This window comes from Nomascus leucogenys, chromosome 6 (genome assembly GCF_006542625.1).
Source record: "Nomascus leucogenys isolate Asia chromosome 6, Asia_NLE_v1, whole genome shotgun sequence".
In the NCBI taxonomy this organism is placed as follows: Eukaryota; Metazoa; Chordata; class Mammalia; order Primates; family Hylobatidae; genus Nomascus; species Nomascus leucogenys.
This window is the reverse complement of record NC_044386.1, coordinates 94,219,423-94,236,512: the sequence shown is the minus strand read 5'-3', so window position 1 is coordinate 94,236,512 and position 17,090 is coordinate 94,219,423. Positions and strand designations below refer to the sequence as shown.

At 57.0% G+C, this 17,090-nt stretch overlaps 2 protein-coding genes across 9 annotated transcripts; one reads left to right on the top strand and one right to left on the bottom strand.

Moving 5' to 3' along the window:
- Window positions 1–176: 176 nt before the first annotated feature.
- Window positions 177–7,236, top strand: ULK3 (unc-51 like kinase 3). Of its 8 annotated transcripts, none has more exons than XR_004030563.1 (16): window positions 177–364; window positions 949–1,089; window positions 1,174–1,294; window positions 1,863–1,967; window positions 2,735–2,878; window positions 3,062–3,144; window positions 3,670–3,825; window positions 4,011–4,116; window positions 4,330–4,370; window positions 4,636–4,738; window positions 4,883–4,947; window positions 5,044–5,118; window positions 5,196–5,236; window positions 5,590–5,637; window positions 5,919–5,985; window positions 6,110–7,236. XR_004030563.1 is itself a non-coding variant. In XM_030814770.1 (16 exons), the coding sequence occupies exons 1-16, from the start codon at window positions 263–265 to the stop codon at window positions 6,124–6,126; spliced, it is 1,359 nt and encodes a 452-aa protein (XP_030670630.1). In that variant the 5' UTR covers window positions 177–262; the 3' UTR covers window positions 6,127–7,236. The 8 variants fall into 8 exon arrangements, 6 of the variants coding, with proteins under 6 accessions (XP_030670630.1, XP_030670629.1, XP_030670631.1 ...); XM_030814770.1 differs by having other exon boundaries at window positions 4,696–4,738; window positions 5,044–5,122; XM_030814769.1 differs by having other exon boundaries at window positions 5,044–5,122.
- Window positions 7,237–11,875: 4,639 nt separating this feature from the next.
- Window positions 11,876–17,090, bottom strand: CPLX3 (complexin 3). Its single transcript, XM_003267221.2, has 3 exons — window positions 16,770–17,090; window positions 15,516–15,603; window positions 11,876–13,519 (listed from the first exon to the last, which is right to left on the bottom strand). Exons 1-3 carry the CDS (start codon window positions 16,931–16,933, stop codon window positions 13,295–13,297), a joined length of 477 nt encoding a protein of 158 aa, XP_003267269.1. The 5' UTR covers window positions 16,934–17,090; the 3' UTR covers window positions 11,876–13,294.

Below are 17,090 nucleotides of genomic sequence, written 5' to 3'. Positions count from 1 at the left end.
CCTCTGTTAACTTCTAGGCTCGCGGGGCCTCCGTGTCCCCTCCTGGGCCCTGCAGGAACTGGCTGGGCGCGTGACCCGGCGAGGCCCGGGGACAGGGGAGGGGCGCCGGGAGCCGGGCGGATCCGCGTCCCCGATGCGCGCTGCATTTCCGGCGGGCGGCGCTGGGGGCAGCGTGGAGCCGCCGCGTGCTCGGCCCGCCCCCCAACCCGCCGGAACCGCCGCCCGCACCGAGGAAGCGCCTGCGCGGGCGCAGGCGGCCGGGATGGCGGGGCCCGGCTGGGGTCCCCCTCGCCTGGACGGCTTCATCCTCACCGAGCGCCTGGGCAGCGGCACGTACGCCACGGTGTACAAGGCCTACGCCAAGGTGGGTGCCGGCCGGTGGCCCTGTGCCCGCCCGAGCTAGCCCGGCTGGTGCCGGCCGGGGAGACTCCGAGAGGTTAGCGACAGTGTGGGAATAGTTAGGGACGGGAGGCCGACCTCGCCCCAGCCTGACCCTCGGCAGAGGTTGGAGCCGACTGCCACGCTTCGGTCTTAAAGAGCGCACCTGCACCCACCTGCAGGGTCAGTGGCTGAAGAACAGGCTCAAAACAGGTTACCTGGTGGGCTAGGAGGAGTCTGGGACTGGAGCCAGTTAGGAGGCAGAGTGGGCGGTTCTAGAACCCTGAGTGACATCCCTCTGCCGGGAGCACTCCAGAATGCAAAGAAATGGATCATCTAGCCGAGGGTTGGAGAAGACCAGGCTGAGGCTGTGTCGGGAAGCCAGGATTCCAGAATCAGCATTCCTCACTGGCCTCACAAGGGAAAGCTGGGAAGCCCGGTGCTGGTGTGCAGTAGGTAGACCCGGGGAGGGGCGGGGTGGGGGGACAGAGGGAACCAGATAGAGCCTTTCCAGTCAGACAAGGGTCCTGGCCCCCTCAAGGCAGAGTCCCCAAATCTCCTGTCCCGCAGAAGGACACTCGTGAGGTGGTAGCCATAAAGTGTGTAGCCAAGAAAAGTCTGAACAAGGCATCGGTGGAGAACCTCCTCACGGAGATTGAAATCCTCAAGGGCATTCGACATCCCCACATTGTGCAGCTGAAAGACTTTCAGGTGCGAGCCTGGGGCGGGGCCGCTGCCAAAGGGAGCTGGAGAAGGGACACTCTCTTCAGGCCGCCTCTCTACCTCTAAACACAGTGGGACAGTGACAATATCTACCTCATCATGGAGTTTTGCGCAGGGGGCGACCTGTCTCGCTTCATCCATACCCGCAGGATTCTGCCTGAGAAAGTGGCGCGTGTCTTCATGCAGCAATTAGGTAAAGGCCTGTGACCCCAGCCTGACACTCCGTCCCTTGTTCTCTGCCCCCCACCATCCCACCCCTCCCCCAGGCTTAGAGCCTTGGCACGCATTGCAGCTGCCTCTTGCACAGCCTGAAATTTTAGGGTCCTGTTTATCTCATACACTCCACCCTTGCTCAAGGACGCTGTGGGAGAGATGAGGGAGTAACCCCCCTCTGTGGGGTGTTCAGGCTTCCATACATAGAACATAATATAAGGACCTTGTAGAACATTCCAGAATCCTGTAGTTAGGACTCAAGTGCTGTGCCAAGGAAAAGAGCATGATTCTCAAGGGCTGGGGCATCCAGAGAAGCTTCTGAGAGACGGGGAGACTTGTGAAGGGGCAGAGGGAAGGAGGGTGGGCACTTGGGTGGGGTGGCAAACTCCTAGAAGTGGTGGGAGCTTGGTGCTTATATGGACAACATTAGACCAGCCAGGCAGAAACTGGGGTTGTGCAGGCTTGAGGAGGCAGATGTGAGCCGGGGAGGCGAGAGGCAGGCGGGAATGGGCTCTGAACTGTCTCTCTTTGTGGGTCCTGCTCCTCAGCTAGCGCCCTGCAATTCCTGCATGAACGGAATATCTCTCACCTGGATCTGAAGCCACAGAACATTCTACTGAGCTCCTTGGAGAAGCCCCACCTAAAACTGGCAGGTCTGTGTCTGAAACAGCAGGGATGAGGTTTGGAGAGTGCAGAGGCCTCCCTCTGCCTGGGCTCACTCAGCAGCCCTGCTTCTTATGGAGCCCTCTATAGAGTCCTCAAAGAGTGACAGGCTGCGAAGTCTGGGGTTGGACCCTGTCATCAAAAGGTGGAACCTTTCTGAGGCTACCCGTGCTCAAGTCCAGCAGCATAATGGCTGGAGTTAGGGCTCAGTCTGTGGCCAGAGTTGGGACTCACTGTGTGTCCAGGTTTAGGGGTCAATCTGGGAACAGTGCCAGGGTTCAGTGTGTGACCAGCATCAGGGATCCCTCTGTGGGCAGGGATAGGACTTGGTCTGTCATCAGAATTGGGGCTCAAGTCTGTGACTCCATCTGTGGCCACATAGGAGGGTGTGTGGTGGGGGAGTAGGAGGTGGTGACCCTTGATAAGATTTGGATAATACTTGACGCTGGAGGCCAGAGACTGTGATAGAACCTAAGCCTGGGGGGACAGTGAGAGGGTGGGGGCTTACCCATGTAGCTGGTGTGATCAGGTGGGCTTCCTAGGAAAAGGTGCCCAAGGGAGCTGTGCAGGATGGGTAGGTTTTATACCCCAGAGGCAGACACAGGAGGATGTTCCAGCCTAATGATGAGCAGAGGCTTGGAAATAGGGTTGATCCTGGCAGGTCTGGAGGGTGGAAAGGAGCCTGGGGTGAGGCTTTACAAGCCAGGAGCTGAAGCAGCTGGAATTCAAGCCCTGCTGCCTCGCCTCTTGCCTGCAGACTTTGGTTTCGCACAACACATGTCCCCCTGGGATGAGAAGCACGTGCTCCGTGGCTCCCCCCTCTACATGGCCCCCGAGATGGTGTGCCAGCGGCAGTATGACGCCCGCGTGGACCTCTGGTCCGTGGGGGTCATCCTGTATGGTGAGACCTCTTTTCCCCGCTTCTCACCCTGAGGCCTACACTGTTTCCTCAGGCAGGGCCTCTCTGGGCCACTTCTGAAGGGTTCTGATGAAAACTGACTGCTGGCCCAGGGCCCCTGCTGAGGGGCGTCAGGCCAGGCTTGACCCATTCCCTCCCAGCCTCCGCTCTGCCTCCCTTCCACAGAAGCCCTCTTCGGGCAGCCCCCCTTTGCCTCCAGGTCGTTCTCGGAGCTGGAAGAGAAGATCCGTAGCAACCGGGTCATCGAGGTGGGTCTAGCAGGGCCTTAGCGACCATTGGGGAGCAGAGGGAGCCAGGGCCCTGAGGGTTTAGACCTCGCTGTGACCTGCAGAGACTGGAGTATGGGCTCCAGGCTGCCTTTGTGGTGGAGGGGCATGCTCCAGGCTGGAAGTCGAGGTGCCAGGCTGTCCCAGGGCCTCAGGTCAGCCCACAGCAGGCAGCACAGTGCCTATTTTGCAGGCCCTTGTGGGGAGAATGCAAAGCAGAGCCAGGCCCAGCCTTCCCAGGAGCATAGTCCAGGGAGGGAAATAAGGACTCAGAAACACGATTCTAGCTCAGCTCAGGGCTCCAGCGAGGGTGCGCCGGGAGCCCAGGGATGGAGGCCTGGCTCTCCACTGGCTCCATCATCTTGACCCATCCTGTTCCTCCTTGGTCTCGGGTTCCCCACCTGTCCAATGCGTACCTCTGGGGTTCCTTGCAGACCCCTGGGCTGGGGTAGGGGTGGAGGGGCTGGAGCCCAGTGTGATCTGTCTCTGCCGTTCCCTTCCCTGCAGCTCCCCTTGCGGCCCCTGCTCTCCCGAGACTGCCGGGACCTATTGCAGCGGCTCCTGGAGCGGGACCCCAGCCGTCGCATCTCCTTCCAGGACTTCTTTGCGCACCCCTGGGTGGACCTGGAGCACATGCCCAGTGGGGAGAGTCTGGGGCGAGCAGTGAGCAGACGGCTGGGGCTGGGGTGGGCTGAGGGTGGGCTGGAGGTTTTGTTGCCCCCGTTGGTGGTGAATTGGTGACTCGCCCAACAGAGACAGAGGGCGGGCTCAGGGGAGCTGATCTCCCATCTTGGTGAGCGTGGGAGAATAGGGAGGTGGACCTGACCCCTGATCTGCCCATCCCCCAGACCGCCCTGGTGGTGCAGGCTGTGAAGAAAGACCAGGAGGGGGATGCAGCAGCCGCCTTATCACTCTACTGCAAGGCTCTGGACTTCTTCGTACCTGCCCTGCACTGTGAGTCCCAGGCCATGCCTGAAGCTCGTGGGTGCAGCAGGGATGGGAGTCATCTGTGGCTGCAGTAGGTGGATTCCAGAAGTTCTCTATCTAGAATTTTGTAGGCGACAAAGCAGAGCATAAACCTGGCATATTGTGTTTTGAGGGATTCCAGAGGGTTCATTGTGGGGCAGGGGTTCGCCCAGACTCCTCATGTGACCTCACTTTCTGCAGATGAAGTGGATGCCCAGCGGAAGGAGGCAATTAAGGCAAAGGTGGGTGAGAGTCCCCATGAGGAAGTGGGGGGGGCAGGGGGTAAGGCCCGGAGATCTTGGGGGCCCCTGCGGAATGGCTCTCTTAGAATTGGAACTTCCTCTCCTGCAACACAGAGCTGGGAATGGGTCAGGCCAGCCTCATTTGCCCCCTGACATGTTTATAGCTTGAGGCAGTCACTAACAATGCAGAGGGAGAACTTGGAGGTGGGTTCTGGCAAGGGTAGCGGGTGAGACCACCCCTCCTCAGGCCCTTTCCCTGCTACAGGTGGGGCAGTACGTGTCCAGGGCCGAGGAGCTCAAGGCCATCGTCTCCTCTTCCAATCAGGCCCTGCTGAGGCAGGGGACCTCTGCCCGAGACCTGCTCAGAGGTAGACTGACCCCAGGGTTTCTGGCTGACCCCAGGGCCCCCAGCAAACCTCCCGACAGCCTGATGGGGAGGCGGGTGTTGAGAGGCATCCTGCAGCGAACAGGCAGGTTGCTTCCCTCACGCTGAGCCTTTCCCATCATCTCAGAGATGGCCCGGGACAAGCCACGCCTCCTAGCCGCCCTGGAAGTGGCTTCAGCTGCCATGGCCAAGGTTTGTGCCAGTGGGAGGGGTCCAGGTGGGTCGGGGCAGGGCGGGGAGATACCCAGGCCATGACCCTAAGCAGCGGGGGTGTCCTTGTGGCTGCAGGAGGAGGCTGCTGGTGGGGAGCAGGATGCCCTGGACCTGTACCAGCACAGCCTGGGGGAGCTGCTGCTGCTGCTGGCAGGTGAGGGCCCCCATTTCTGCCCCCGACAGGGCCCCTGGCCGCCCTGCCCTCACCACACGCCCTCTCTTTACAGCGGAGCCCCCGGGCCGGAGGCGGGAGCTGCTTCACACTGAGGTGCCCACTGAGCTTGAGAGGGTTGGGGGGCTTCCTCTTCCCCTTTCTCTGCTCTTACCTGTGGGAACCTCTTTGGATTCCCTCTGGAATGTCCCACTCTCAGGGTGTTCCAAGTCTGGAAGTCAAACCATAGGGCTGGGGTGCTCAGACAGGGCAGTGGGGGATCTGGGAACCCAGTAGCAAAAAGTCTGGGAAGGCTTCCTGGAGGAAGGAGCAGATAAGGGACTCAGGAGGCAAGTTGTTCTGATGGGGCAGAGGGTTCTGGAGAGCATCAGGGGTGAGGAGGAGTTCCCTTTGAAACCCCACCCCCCACCACTATCCCCCACACCCAAGGGCATATCTTTCCTTGGCAGGTTCAGAACCTCATGGCCCGAGCTGAATACCTGAAGGAGCAGATCAAGGTAGGCACATGGGGGCCGCACTGGGGCTAGGGTCTGTGGGTGCTGTTGCTCTCTGCTTGTGGCTGTCGTCCCCACCCTGCTGGTGTATGTCTGCTCTCCCGCTTCCTCTGCAGGCCTCCCTGTCCCTGTATCTGCCCTTCACTCTCTCTCTTGCTCAGCACTGTGCGCTGTGGCTCGTGTCCCCGTCCTTCATTCTCTCACTTGCTCGGCACTGTGCGTTGTGGCTCGTGTGTCTGCCTCTGGCTGCCTCTCATCCCTTGTGCTGCCTTCACATCCCACAGATGAGGGAATCTCGCTGGGAAGCTGACACCCTGGACAAAGAGGGACTGTCGGAATCTGTTCGTAGCTGTGAGTCCTGTCCTGGGGTCGATGCTCTATCCAAGGACGGGTGAGGGCTGGGGGCCCTGAGTTCTGCCTCCCTTACCAAAGACCTGAGACTGACCCTCCCCCATTGTCCCCCTCCCCCCTATAGCTTGTACCCTTCAGTGACCCTAGAAGAATGATTGGACAGACGTGAGCCATCTGGAGCAGAGGGACACTAACCCAGGCTGACGCCAAGAATGAAGCGGCCCACTGCAGCCCTGGCGAGCAGGCTTCTTGGATGGACAGTGCTGAGACCCCCACATGCCAGAGTCCCCAGCCTTCCTCAGGTTACTCTGCACCCACAGACGGTTTGATGGCTGTGCTGTATACTGGAGGGGAGGGCAGGACTCTGGGAGAACAGCACTTCTTTCATGAGACCTTTGTTACTCGGTGGTTACTGGGTCCTGTGCCTGTCCGTTTTGGGGCATACAGTCGTCTATCATTTTTGGCTCCGAGAAGAGGGCAAGGGGCCCCTGCAGGGCACTTCTGTGCTTGCCCTCGCCCTGCCAGCAGGCAGCTATGCCCCTGGCCTGCCCTTCCCGGGAACCCTTATTCCAACTCAGCTCCTGTTTGCACTGGAATGGGGCACTCCAACACCCCTCAGGGACCACCCTCCCCACAGTATGCACTCAGCCCCACAGAACCCACCAGTCTTTCTGGGAACTCACACCTGCCTGCCATCTTGGTACTTTAAGTTAATCCTTCAAGCATGAAAGTTGTATCTTTTGGGGTTTAAGAAGCCCATGCCTTGTTCCTGCCCTGGCCTAGGGAGCACTCAGGAGGGTTCCTTGGTCCTCATCTCTCCCACCTCCGTTCCTCTTTGGGCCCCACACTAGCCACAGTGCAGGCCTTGTGCTGGAGTTTGAGCCTGGGACAGGGAGAGGGAGGTTTGGAGACGGTCTGACCCAGTGCACTCCAGGCTACCCACTTCTAGGACTGCTCTGCCGCTGTGGAGCCCTGGGCAAGCCCCTTCCTCTTTCTGAGCCTGGGTCTCCCCATCTCTTCAATGGGGCTGATACCTTCACAGCCCACAGCATGGGCACTTACGAGGACAAAGTGAATTTAACCTGGAAAAGAATGTATTTGAGAGTTTCTTTTAAATAATCAGCAGGTGTTGGTGATTTCTAGCCCTTCTGCCCTTAAATGCTTCCTTGGGCAAGAGTTGTCCGTCCTCCCTGCAGGAGGCTGAGTGTGAAGAGTTTCATTCATTGTTTCTCTATTAAATTATTTTCTCTATTTGCGCATCTCTTCTTGCCTTAAGAACAGGAGAGGTGGCCGCTGCCCATAGGCTGGGGCAAGAAGGACTGCAGCAAAAGCTGGGGAAGCTGAGGTAGGGCCGGAGAGGTCGCGAGGTGGAGGGGAATGCTGAGAGTGATAGCCACATCTGCCCTCAGCCCCCAGGGATCCAGGAGAAGGGCTGACCAGGGTCATTCCTGCCCATACCCAGGCGACCGGTGGGGAGAGGAGCGCAGGCCTGGGAGCTGGGAAGGCTTTTTCCCTCTTTGCTCCTCAGCTCAGCTCCAGGAATGCAATCTTCCACTATGCTCTGCCCTCCACACCGCACACTGTCTCACCCCAGACAGGATCTCTTGGCTTCCTTCCCTTTCTTACCCTGGGCCACTGAGGGAGCAGTGAGCTGGACTGGGGGAAAGGGCATGTTTTGAGGTATCATGTTCACACCCAGCCCCCAGGGACTCCATTTCCAGCAGGCTCTGTACCCTGGCCTTCCCCCAACCCCACGTGCACCCCAGGTGTCATTCTGATCAGCACTTGGGAGTAGGAGGGGAGCACATTCCCTGGCAGCCAGCAGGGGAGCAGTTCCTTAGACTTACCCATGCTCCGGGTTGCTCAGTCATCCCAGGATTTCCCATACCTGGAAGGGAACAGACCCTGGGAACTATTCTCCCTGAAGCCCCTGGCCTGGCCATCGGGGGGCAGTGTGGAGCAGTGTCCCAGAGGGCAGGAGGAACTACTAGAATTCTGGCTCTGCTACTCGGCCTTGAAGTTTGGGATCCATCGATTAGCCTATTTCTTCATAGAGTGAGGTTGAGGATAAGGGCCCCATGGGAATTTGTAATGAGATATTGCACATGGGCATGGCATACAGTAAGAATACAAAAAAATGTGACTTTCAGATCTAAGGAGAGAAATGTACTTCAGATTATCTCTGGAAATAGGCCAGACAAAAAAGCCTCAATATATAAAAGTGAGGGAACAGGAGGGGAATGAATGGACCTGGTTGAGTGGATGAATTGAGAAGATGGGAGGGGCTGGGCACAGTGGCTCACGCCTGTAATCCCAGCACTTTGGGAGGCCAAGGCGGGCAGATCACGAGGTCAGGAGATGGAGACCAGCCTAGCCAGCATGGTGAAACCCCATCTGTACTGAAAATATAAAAATTAGCTGGGCGTGGTGGCGGGCGCCTGTAGTCTCAGCTACTTGGAAGGCTGAGGCAGGAGAATCACTTGAACCTGGAAGGCGGAGATTGCAGTGAGCCAAGATTGGGCCACTGCATTCCAGCCTGGTGACAGCGAGGCTCTGTCTTAAAAAGAAAAAAAAAAAAAAGATGGGAGGAAGAGTGGAAATGAAAGACGAGATGGAAGACTAGAGAGAATTTATGGCCAATAGAGAGAGGGTTGGCCCGTCGACCCCAGTTGCTTATTTGTGATCATTATATTGGCTGGCTGAGAACAGAGGCTTGAAGTTCTTAGGCAGGTAGGTGCGGAGAGCAGTGGGCCCCCACAGGGAAGATTCAGTACTCGAAAGGCCTGGGGACTGAGGCTGCTGGAGGAGCCCCTGGGAAGGGGCCCTCCTTGAATAAAACATCTAGATGGTCTCTAGGCTGGTCCTGTGTCCAAGCCGTCTGCCAAGCAGGGAGGCAGCCCAGTTGGAGGCTGGGGCGAGGGGCAGGGCTTGCTTCTAACAGCAGAGGCCTGTAGGAAACGTGCAGATCCACTTTCCAAAGGTCATGTTTTCCTTCATAGGAGACAGAGTTGTTTTCGCTTCTCACTTTCAACACTCTGTAGGTGCCCAAAGCAGGATGGCTACCTCCTAGTAACGTTCAGGGGACTGCCCTGTCCTCCTGCCTCTATCCCAGTCACCCAAGCACAGAGCCAGCCCTGGGCCAAGCTGGGGGAAGCACCCAAGCCTTCTCCCACAGGGCCAGCCCTGGAAGACGCAGATGGGCCTCAGAAGCAGATAGAGGGACCCAGGTGTCCAGCTGGCCCTTCTTTACCCTCTTTACCTGGGATGTGGGAAAGGACATAGAACCTTTGTTCCTGCGGAAGGTCATCTAGAAGGGCTCTTGTCCCCAGAGGCCGGGTTGCTGTCCCAGCCCTCCCTGAAAGGGCAATGGCCCAACACCCAGGCTGGGGCCCGAGGGAAGGAGCACACCAATGACAGCTTCCCCAGAGGAACTCATACTGCACCTACACACAGCAGATCCCACAGACACAAGACAGCCGTGTGCAGGCTCACAAGCCCCCGTAGGCCCCACACACACGCTCATGAGCACACAAGCAGGCATAGCTCCTGCTGAATGAGGCTGAGGCCGCCTCAGTGCTGCTGCTGCTCCCCTGATCTCAAACCTCAAATGGCCTCTGGGGACAGCTCTCCCTGGCAGGCATTGGGTTGGAGGCACGGCAGTGGACCCTGTAACTACAGCCCCAGCCCCACCTCAGGTCTGTGGGATAGAGGACAGAAGCTCCAGCCTCACGGCTGAGTGTCAGCTGGGTCAACAGGCAATGTCAGCAGCTCGGCTCAGCTAACAAGCATGTTCCAGGTGTCTTAGCGCCTGCCTGGGGCCTCCGGTGTCTGAGGAGGACCCATGTGGCTGTTGAGGGAACAGGAGATCCTCCATGCTCCAAACCCTGGTCACCCTCCCCAGTTCCTCCCTGGGGACCAACTGGCCTTGGGAAAGTCACTTGTTCTCTTGGCACCCTCTTCCTGCTGGCAACTGGGCCTGAGCTGTCCGGGTGGGTAGAAGGTAGGAGCAGGGGACTGCAGGCTCCTTGGGCAGGGTTTCCCTGAAATCTTTTGCATTGTGGAACCAGAGCCCCAGAGGGTGAGAGGTGGTGGGACAGGCAACCATCTCTGCCTCTTCCTCCCGCTGAAGGGATTTAGGGAAGTTGGAGGGGCTCTCTTAACTACCTTTTAACATTTCGTGTATGCTCAGACCGCCTGCAAGGGTATGAAGGAGAAAGGAAAGGGGAAAAGAAAAGGAGGGAGGGAGGGAAGGAAGGAGCAGGCCTGAAACATCAGAGTCCTAACTACGGGGTACTAATGGGGTTCTAGGCATAGCGTGAAATGGAAGTTTTGGTGGCAAATGACTCTGTGGCCCTCACATCACACCAGGTGGGTGGACCAGTCACAGGACAAATATGTAAATATCCTAGTTGGACATTGAATTGTCTAAATAAGACAGGGTAGGAACAGCTTGGGAAGAGAGTAGTAGTTGATGTATTCAGGGCCCGAGGGCTTGGGAGTTGGGGGCAGGTGCAGAAGAGGAGCTCCAGTTGGGCCAAGTCAGCCCCCAGCTGCGGGTGGATATAGGACAGGCACTGAGCCAGCAGAGCGGCGGGGAGTGAGGGCACACAGGTGAGAGGGGTGCAGACTGACAGAGACCCAGATTGCAGGGCTGATGGGGAGGGGGAAGGAAGAAGAGAGGCCAGGCATGCCCAACAGGGCCCAGGACCCCTCAGCCTACCCTCATTGTCCATCTCTATCTGAGCCCACAGCCTCCTCCACCCCATTCCAGGGATAGTGCAAACCGGTCAGGGCTTCTTGGAGTTCCGCTCCTAGGGTGAAGGGGAAACTAATGTGGGGGCTCACCCCCCTCCTGACCTTTAATCCAGGTTCCAACCAGCCTTGCTTTGACAGGGTTCAGTGAGTGCAAGTCCCCAGCCCCCACTGCCCACCACCCCTGCCTCTCCCTCTCGGCCCTGCGAAGCACTGAGGGGGAAGGGGTCTGTCCAGTCCCATTAGGCAGAAGGCCCTGGAGGGCGGAGTGCTGACGTGGGCCTTGCTGCCGATGCTGCGGAGGCAGCCCATGACCCCCCTACCCGGCTTGGGGCTCTGGCTTGGGTCTCCTCCAGCTCTGAGAAGGTCAGGAGGAGGCCCTGGCCTGGGGACAGCCCAGGAGCAGCTCAGAGGCCCAGGCCCATTCCCTGGGGACACTCGGGAGAGTGAGACCAAGAGTGACAGCTCCAGCAGCAGACTCCAGGGCTGGGCCTGTGTCTCTCCCTGCCCTGTCTCCCCTCTTCCAGCCCCGCATGACCTCCTGTACAGGTTCGATGTGCCTTGTTCTTATTTTACAAAGGAGACCTCATGGAAACTTTGCCCTTGAAACCCAATCCTCAGCCGCTCCTGCCTATAAACCTTGGCTGGCTTCCCCACAGGCCGGGCCCTGGACCTCGGGGTGGGGCACCTGGGGTTGGCCCCATAGCACCTTCCTCCTGCCCGGGCCCCGGGGGCGACCTGCTTGGGGAGCTTCCTGGCTGTTTTTTTTCTTTTTTTTTGAGACAGAGTCTCGCCCTTTCGCCCAGGCCTCACTGCAAGCTCCGCCTTCCGGGTTCACGCCATTCTCCTGCCTCAGCCTCTCGAGTAGCTGAGACTACAGGCGCCCGCCGCTCCTGGCTAATTTTTTGTATTTTTAGTAGAGACAGAGTTTCACCGTGTTAGCCAGGATGGTCTCGATCTCCTGACCTTGTGATCCGCCCGCCTCGGCCTCCCAAAGTGCTGGGATTACAGGCGTGAGCCACCGTGCCCGGCCTCTGGCTGGTTTCTTAAACCTCCCCTGCCCCCTGCCCCTGCCACAGGTGAGTGGGATGAGATCTGGTCTCTTCATTTTTTTAAAAGAATGAGTTACATTTATTGATATGGTTTGTCATATGCTTTATAAATTGTCACCCTTTGAAACATGTATTATTACTATATGGGGGAGAGTGGGACTGTTCATTTTACAGGGGACAAGCAAGACAGGTTCAAGGAGGGAAAGGTCAGGCTCAAAGTCATCACGGTGTGGGGCTGGAATGCAGTTGCCCTGCCTTCTTTCTTTTTACACATCTTCTGTCTCCAGGGTGAGGAGGGGTGTAGGCACAGGCACCCAAGACAGCTGCGGTCCAGCCCCGGCCCCACCTGTGGTCTCAGTGACGCCCCAGAGGCCCCATCTTCCCCACGTAATGAGGCTGCTCCACCCTCCTCAAAGCCCAGACCTATTTCATAGGCCCCAGATCCCACCTTCACCCACGGCCCCAAGAGAACAGAGCTGGAGACACTTCCACTCCTAGCACTGGATGCCTCCTCCCCTCCTGTGAAGCTGTAGTTGGTGGGTGGAGGACATCCTTTAAGGCAGGCTCGGGGGGCTGTGAACTCCAAGACTCCTGGAAGCCAGTAAGAAGTGGGAAGGTAGGCACACCATTCGGGACTTTTATTTTTCACTGAGCTAAGAGAGGAGAGTCCAGCTATGGAATCCAGAGAGCGTTCTACAGGAACAGAACAGAAATTGGCTGGGCCCTGGGCCCAGAGGAGGCCTGGAGCCACTTACTGTTCAGTGCCAGCTTCATCCTTGGCACTGTGCCTCTCACACAGCATCGCTCCGGCTCCCAGAGCCCACAGTGGCAGCCGCTGGAGGCTGTGGCGGCAGCTGCTGCCCTGCCCAAGGAGGGATGTGGGCTTGGCTCTGAGAGGCCAAGCCAGAAAGAGCCTTAGAAATCATTCAGGCCATTCCCATTTTACAGATGATGAAACAAGGCTCAAGAGAGAGCAGGGGCTTTCAAGAACAATAAAGGTGGAGACTGGAACTCAGGCCTCCTGTCTGCAGAGGGTATCTGCCCATGCTCTCTCTCAGAATTTCTGAGTGGTAGTGTCTGGAGGGGCTGGACACGCAAGGGAGCTGGCCTGTGCATGCGTGTCTGTGTGTGCCGGGATGCATCTGTGGCTTCTGTCTCTGAACGTGCCAGGGGTTTTGTGTCCTATGTGTGTCTCTCTGTGGGTGCTCCTGTGTGCAGGAACTTGGGGCCATGGTCAGAGAGGGATGGGCCTATTCCTACAATCTTGGGAGGCCTCCACAGGCTGAGCTGGCGGGGAGGGTCCTGAAGGGTAGAGTGAAGATGGGGACTTTGCTCCCAGCAGAGAGGAAGAAACCAGAAGATAGGCTTGGGACATGGATGGGAAAGGTCTTGGAACTAGGATGGGGCAAGGAAAACAAAGCCCCAAATGGAGTATGGGTCGCTGGAAGTTGACACACTCTTAGCCCTCATGGGGGCCCAGCCCAGTGGGTAACCCCCGGAAGTGGTCACATGACATGACACTTCTCAGCTGATTGCTTGAGGTCCCCCAGTGTGGCCTGGGCCTTGTCCTTGAGTGAGCCCAGGTCCAAGCCAGGAAGGCTGGCCAGCTGCCCAAGGACTGAGGCCTTCTCCTCCTCCTCCTCTGTGTCCTCCTCGATCATCTTGGCCAGCTCCCGGGGCAGCTCCACGTCTCCACCTGCCATCTGGATCTGGCTCTCATCTGTCTCGTTCTAAAGGGAAGAGGGGATGGGATGGAGTGGAAATCTGTGAGGACCCAGAGTTGAGAGGACAGGGAGGAGGCTTGGACTGGGTTCCAGGCCCCTAGATTTTTTTTTTTTTTTTTTTTTTTTTGTAGAGACGAGATCTCCCTATGTTGCCCACGCTGGTCTCAAACTCCTAGGCTCAAGTGATATGCCCACCTTGGCCTCCCAAAGTACGGGGGGAATACAGGAATGAGCCACCATGCCCAGCCCCTAGATTCTTGAGGCCCATGTTCCAGTGAGCTCAGCTCCCACCCCCATATCCCAGGATCAAGCATTTGGTGCCTGGACATGGAGACCTTTCATATTACCTTATTTCACTCTGAGAGACTGAAGGACCAGCACAGTGAGTAAAGACAAAATGAAAATACCTATGAGTCACACTGTTACAGTCAGCTAAGTCATGTTTTGACTCTTGTTATGCTTAAGGGTGTAATCAAAAATAGTGATGGGTACCATTTATCAAACATCTATTATATCTATTACATGGCAGACGTTGAGCTGGGTGCTTTTAATTCTCACAATAACCCTGTGAGGTAGGTAGGTATTATTATTTCCACTTCACAAATAAGGAAATTGAGGCTTACAGGATTTAAGTAACTTACTTTAAATTTAAGTTACTTAACTAACTTAAGTAACTTAAGTAACTTAAATTGTCCAAGATCACACAGGTAGGAGGTTGGGGAGCTAGATTCAAACCTCTGTCACTGATTCCAACATCTGTGTTTTTTTGCATGGCACCTACGATGGCCATTGCCCTTCACTGTTCTTCTGGGGGGCATCTTATGTCCCACTCAGTTGCATCCAAGTCTTGGCTCTTCTGCTCAACTCTGACTTCCCTGATGGCAGCTGTCTCTTATATGCCTAGCGCAAGCATCTGAGGAATGACTTTATTCCTAGGAGAGTTTGCAGTGAGGCAGGCTTTCTGGACCGGTTTTTCCCCGTGACAGATTTCCAAAAGATTGGTGCCCTGTGGGGAGTCAGAAGCAGCTGGGGACTCAGTAAATATTTGTTGAATGAGTGAATGTGATGTTCATATATTTGGTCATTCAATTCAAGTGGAAGATCAAAATCAGGAGGCTATAGCTCTGTGCTATTTTCCCCTGAGTCCAGCACAGTTCTGGATGCACTAGGGTGATATTCTGGGAGAGGTTTGTGCTTCAGTCCCCTCCTTAGACAACAGGAGCAGCACACTTACATGCCCTTCTGGTGCTGCACTGCCCAGGGGAGCATGGGGGCAGGGATCTCCTGAGATATACGCTCTGGCTGCTTGGCCGGCCAAGGGGGTACTTGGCTCTCTACGGGCAGACTCCATACCCTGGAAAGCAGCCTGGGGCCCTGGAGCAAAGGCAGGCTCATATTCGCCGGCTTGAGGGCTGGTCCCAGCTCCATGGCTCACTGGCTGTATGATCTTAGCCAAGTCCCTCCATCTCTCTGAGCCTCAGTTTCATCTTTTGTCAACTGTGGGTGATAGCTGCCTGGCAGCATTATTGGGGGTTAGATGAGGACATGAAGGTCAAGTACTTGGCACACACAGGGCTTCTCTCCCCCACCTTAAGTAAGTTCTGCCCTTCAGTAGGTTCAGAAACCTCCAGAACACTCACTTCTGCAGTCAAATCTACTGATTTCTGCCTCCCCTGTGTCTTCCTCTGCCCAGGCCTGGCCCAGGCTTGGTGGGGGTACAGGGGGTGGAGGAGAGAAGAGGCCTAGATTGGCTCCAGAAATACAGACCTGTCAGTCTCAAGAGGACTGGGGTCCCCTCAGCACAAAGCCCTGGCCCTTGGTGGGCACAGATTTAACTATGAGTGAGTGAATGAATAAAAGAAAAAATGAATGAGAAGGAGGGATCTAACCAAACACCCTGTGAGTCTTATAGCTGAGGGCTGTGGTGCCCAGAATGGGGTGAAGGAGTCCAGAACCCAGAGCTCAGGGTCCAAGATGTGCCTCGCAGCCGGGGCCAGCTTACCTTGGGTAGCCGGTATTTGTCTCGGAAGTGGCTCCGCAGTGTGGCCCGCTCTGCCTTCCTCTGTGTGAACTGTGCATCCCGCTCCATCCTGCAGGGTCACCGGGGGCAGAGTCACCACGAGGGCTGAGAGAAGGGGGTTGAGGTCTTCAAGGGAGGGACAGAAGGGGTCTCGGAGTCCTGGCAGCTGCTACATTGGTCCCTGTGTGTAGCAAAAGCACTCCAACCCGGACATCCAGGTTTCTGCTGCCTCTCCCCATCACAGCGCCCTTTGTCGTCTCTGCCACTGGATGGAACTAGGGAGCCAAGGTGGCAGTCTGTCTGGCTGTCTCTGCAGATCCTAATTATTTGTCCCTCATGGCCTCCAACTTGGTCTGCTGTTCCCTCACTGACAAGCTATGTCATGTGGCGAAAAGTATTCAGGCCAAACTTGGGTTCACATCCCAGCTCCACTACCATTTTAGGTATATCCTTAGGTAAGTCACTTACCTTCCTCTTCTGTAAAATGGGGATAAAGTTTTGTAACTCACAAAACTGTTATCAGGATTGAGCGAAATAATAGCTATCATTTATGAGACTTTATCATGTGCCAGGTGCTGTGCTAAACAGTTTACATGCATTGGCATTTAATCTTCGTAAACATACAAGGCATATATTATGATTACCATCCCCATTTTCCAGAAAAGGAAATAGAGGCACAGAAAGGTTAAGTAACTTGCCTAAAGTTATCCAGCTAATAGGCAAAGCCAGGCTCTGAACCCAAGTAGCCTAGCCGCAGAGTCCAGTCCCAAACTCTGTCCCAGCACTGCGGGCACACAAGTGCTCAATGTCTGTGAGTGACCCCATCTCAGGGTCTGCCTCCGCGACTCTGAGTAGCTGCACCACTTTTTTCAGAGCCTCAAGTTCAGAGGAGCCCCAGTTGGAAGACATAGGCAGCTGGGACCAGATCGGATTAAGGGATTATTGTTTCGTCAGAAACGCACGTGCACCCCCGTCCGCGTCCCAGGATCCGGTCCGTCCCTCGTCCGGTCGCCCCTCCCCCACTCCCCCTTGGCCGGAGTATGAAGCTGGAGCGGGGTTTTGGGTTTGAGATGGGATGGGTCTGGGGGCAGTGTAGAGGACACCTCCCGGTCTCTTACCGTGTCTAGGAAAGTAGGGGAGAAGGGATTGGGACTTGAGGCTGGCCCGGGGATGGACTGAGCAGCTGTGGGGATGGGGAGGGGGAGGTCGTTGGAGCCAGGAAGGGATCCCACTCACTTCTCTTCCACCAGTTGCTTCTGATACTCCTCGTACTCCTCCCGGCTCATGCCCTGAGCTTCGGCTGCCGACTTGTCCCCATCCCCCTTGTCCTCGCCGCCTCCCAGGCTCCCAGTGAGGTTCTTCAGCTGGCCGCCCACCATGGTCTTCACCATGAACGCCATGGTCTTCGCCGGCCGGGGCACGGGGCGCCTGCTACCACACGCCAGGCACCGGGCACGTCCGCGCCTACTTCAGCACTAGGTCTCGCGGACAGCTCCCGCCGCGGGCCCGCGCCCCACGCTTGGCGCCGCCCGCCGCCCGCCCCCGCCCGGGCCCGCC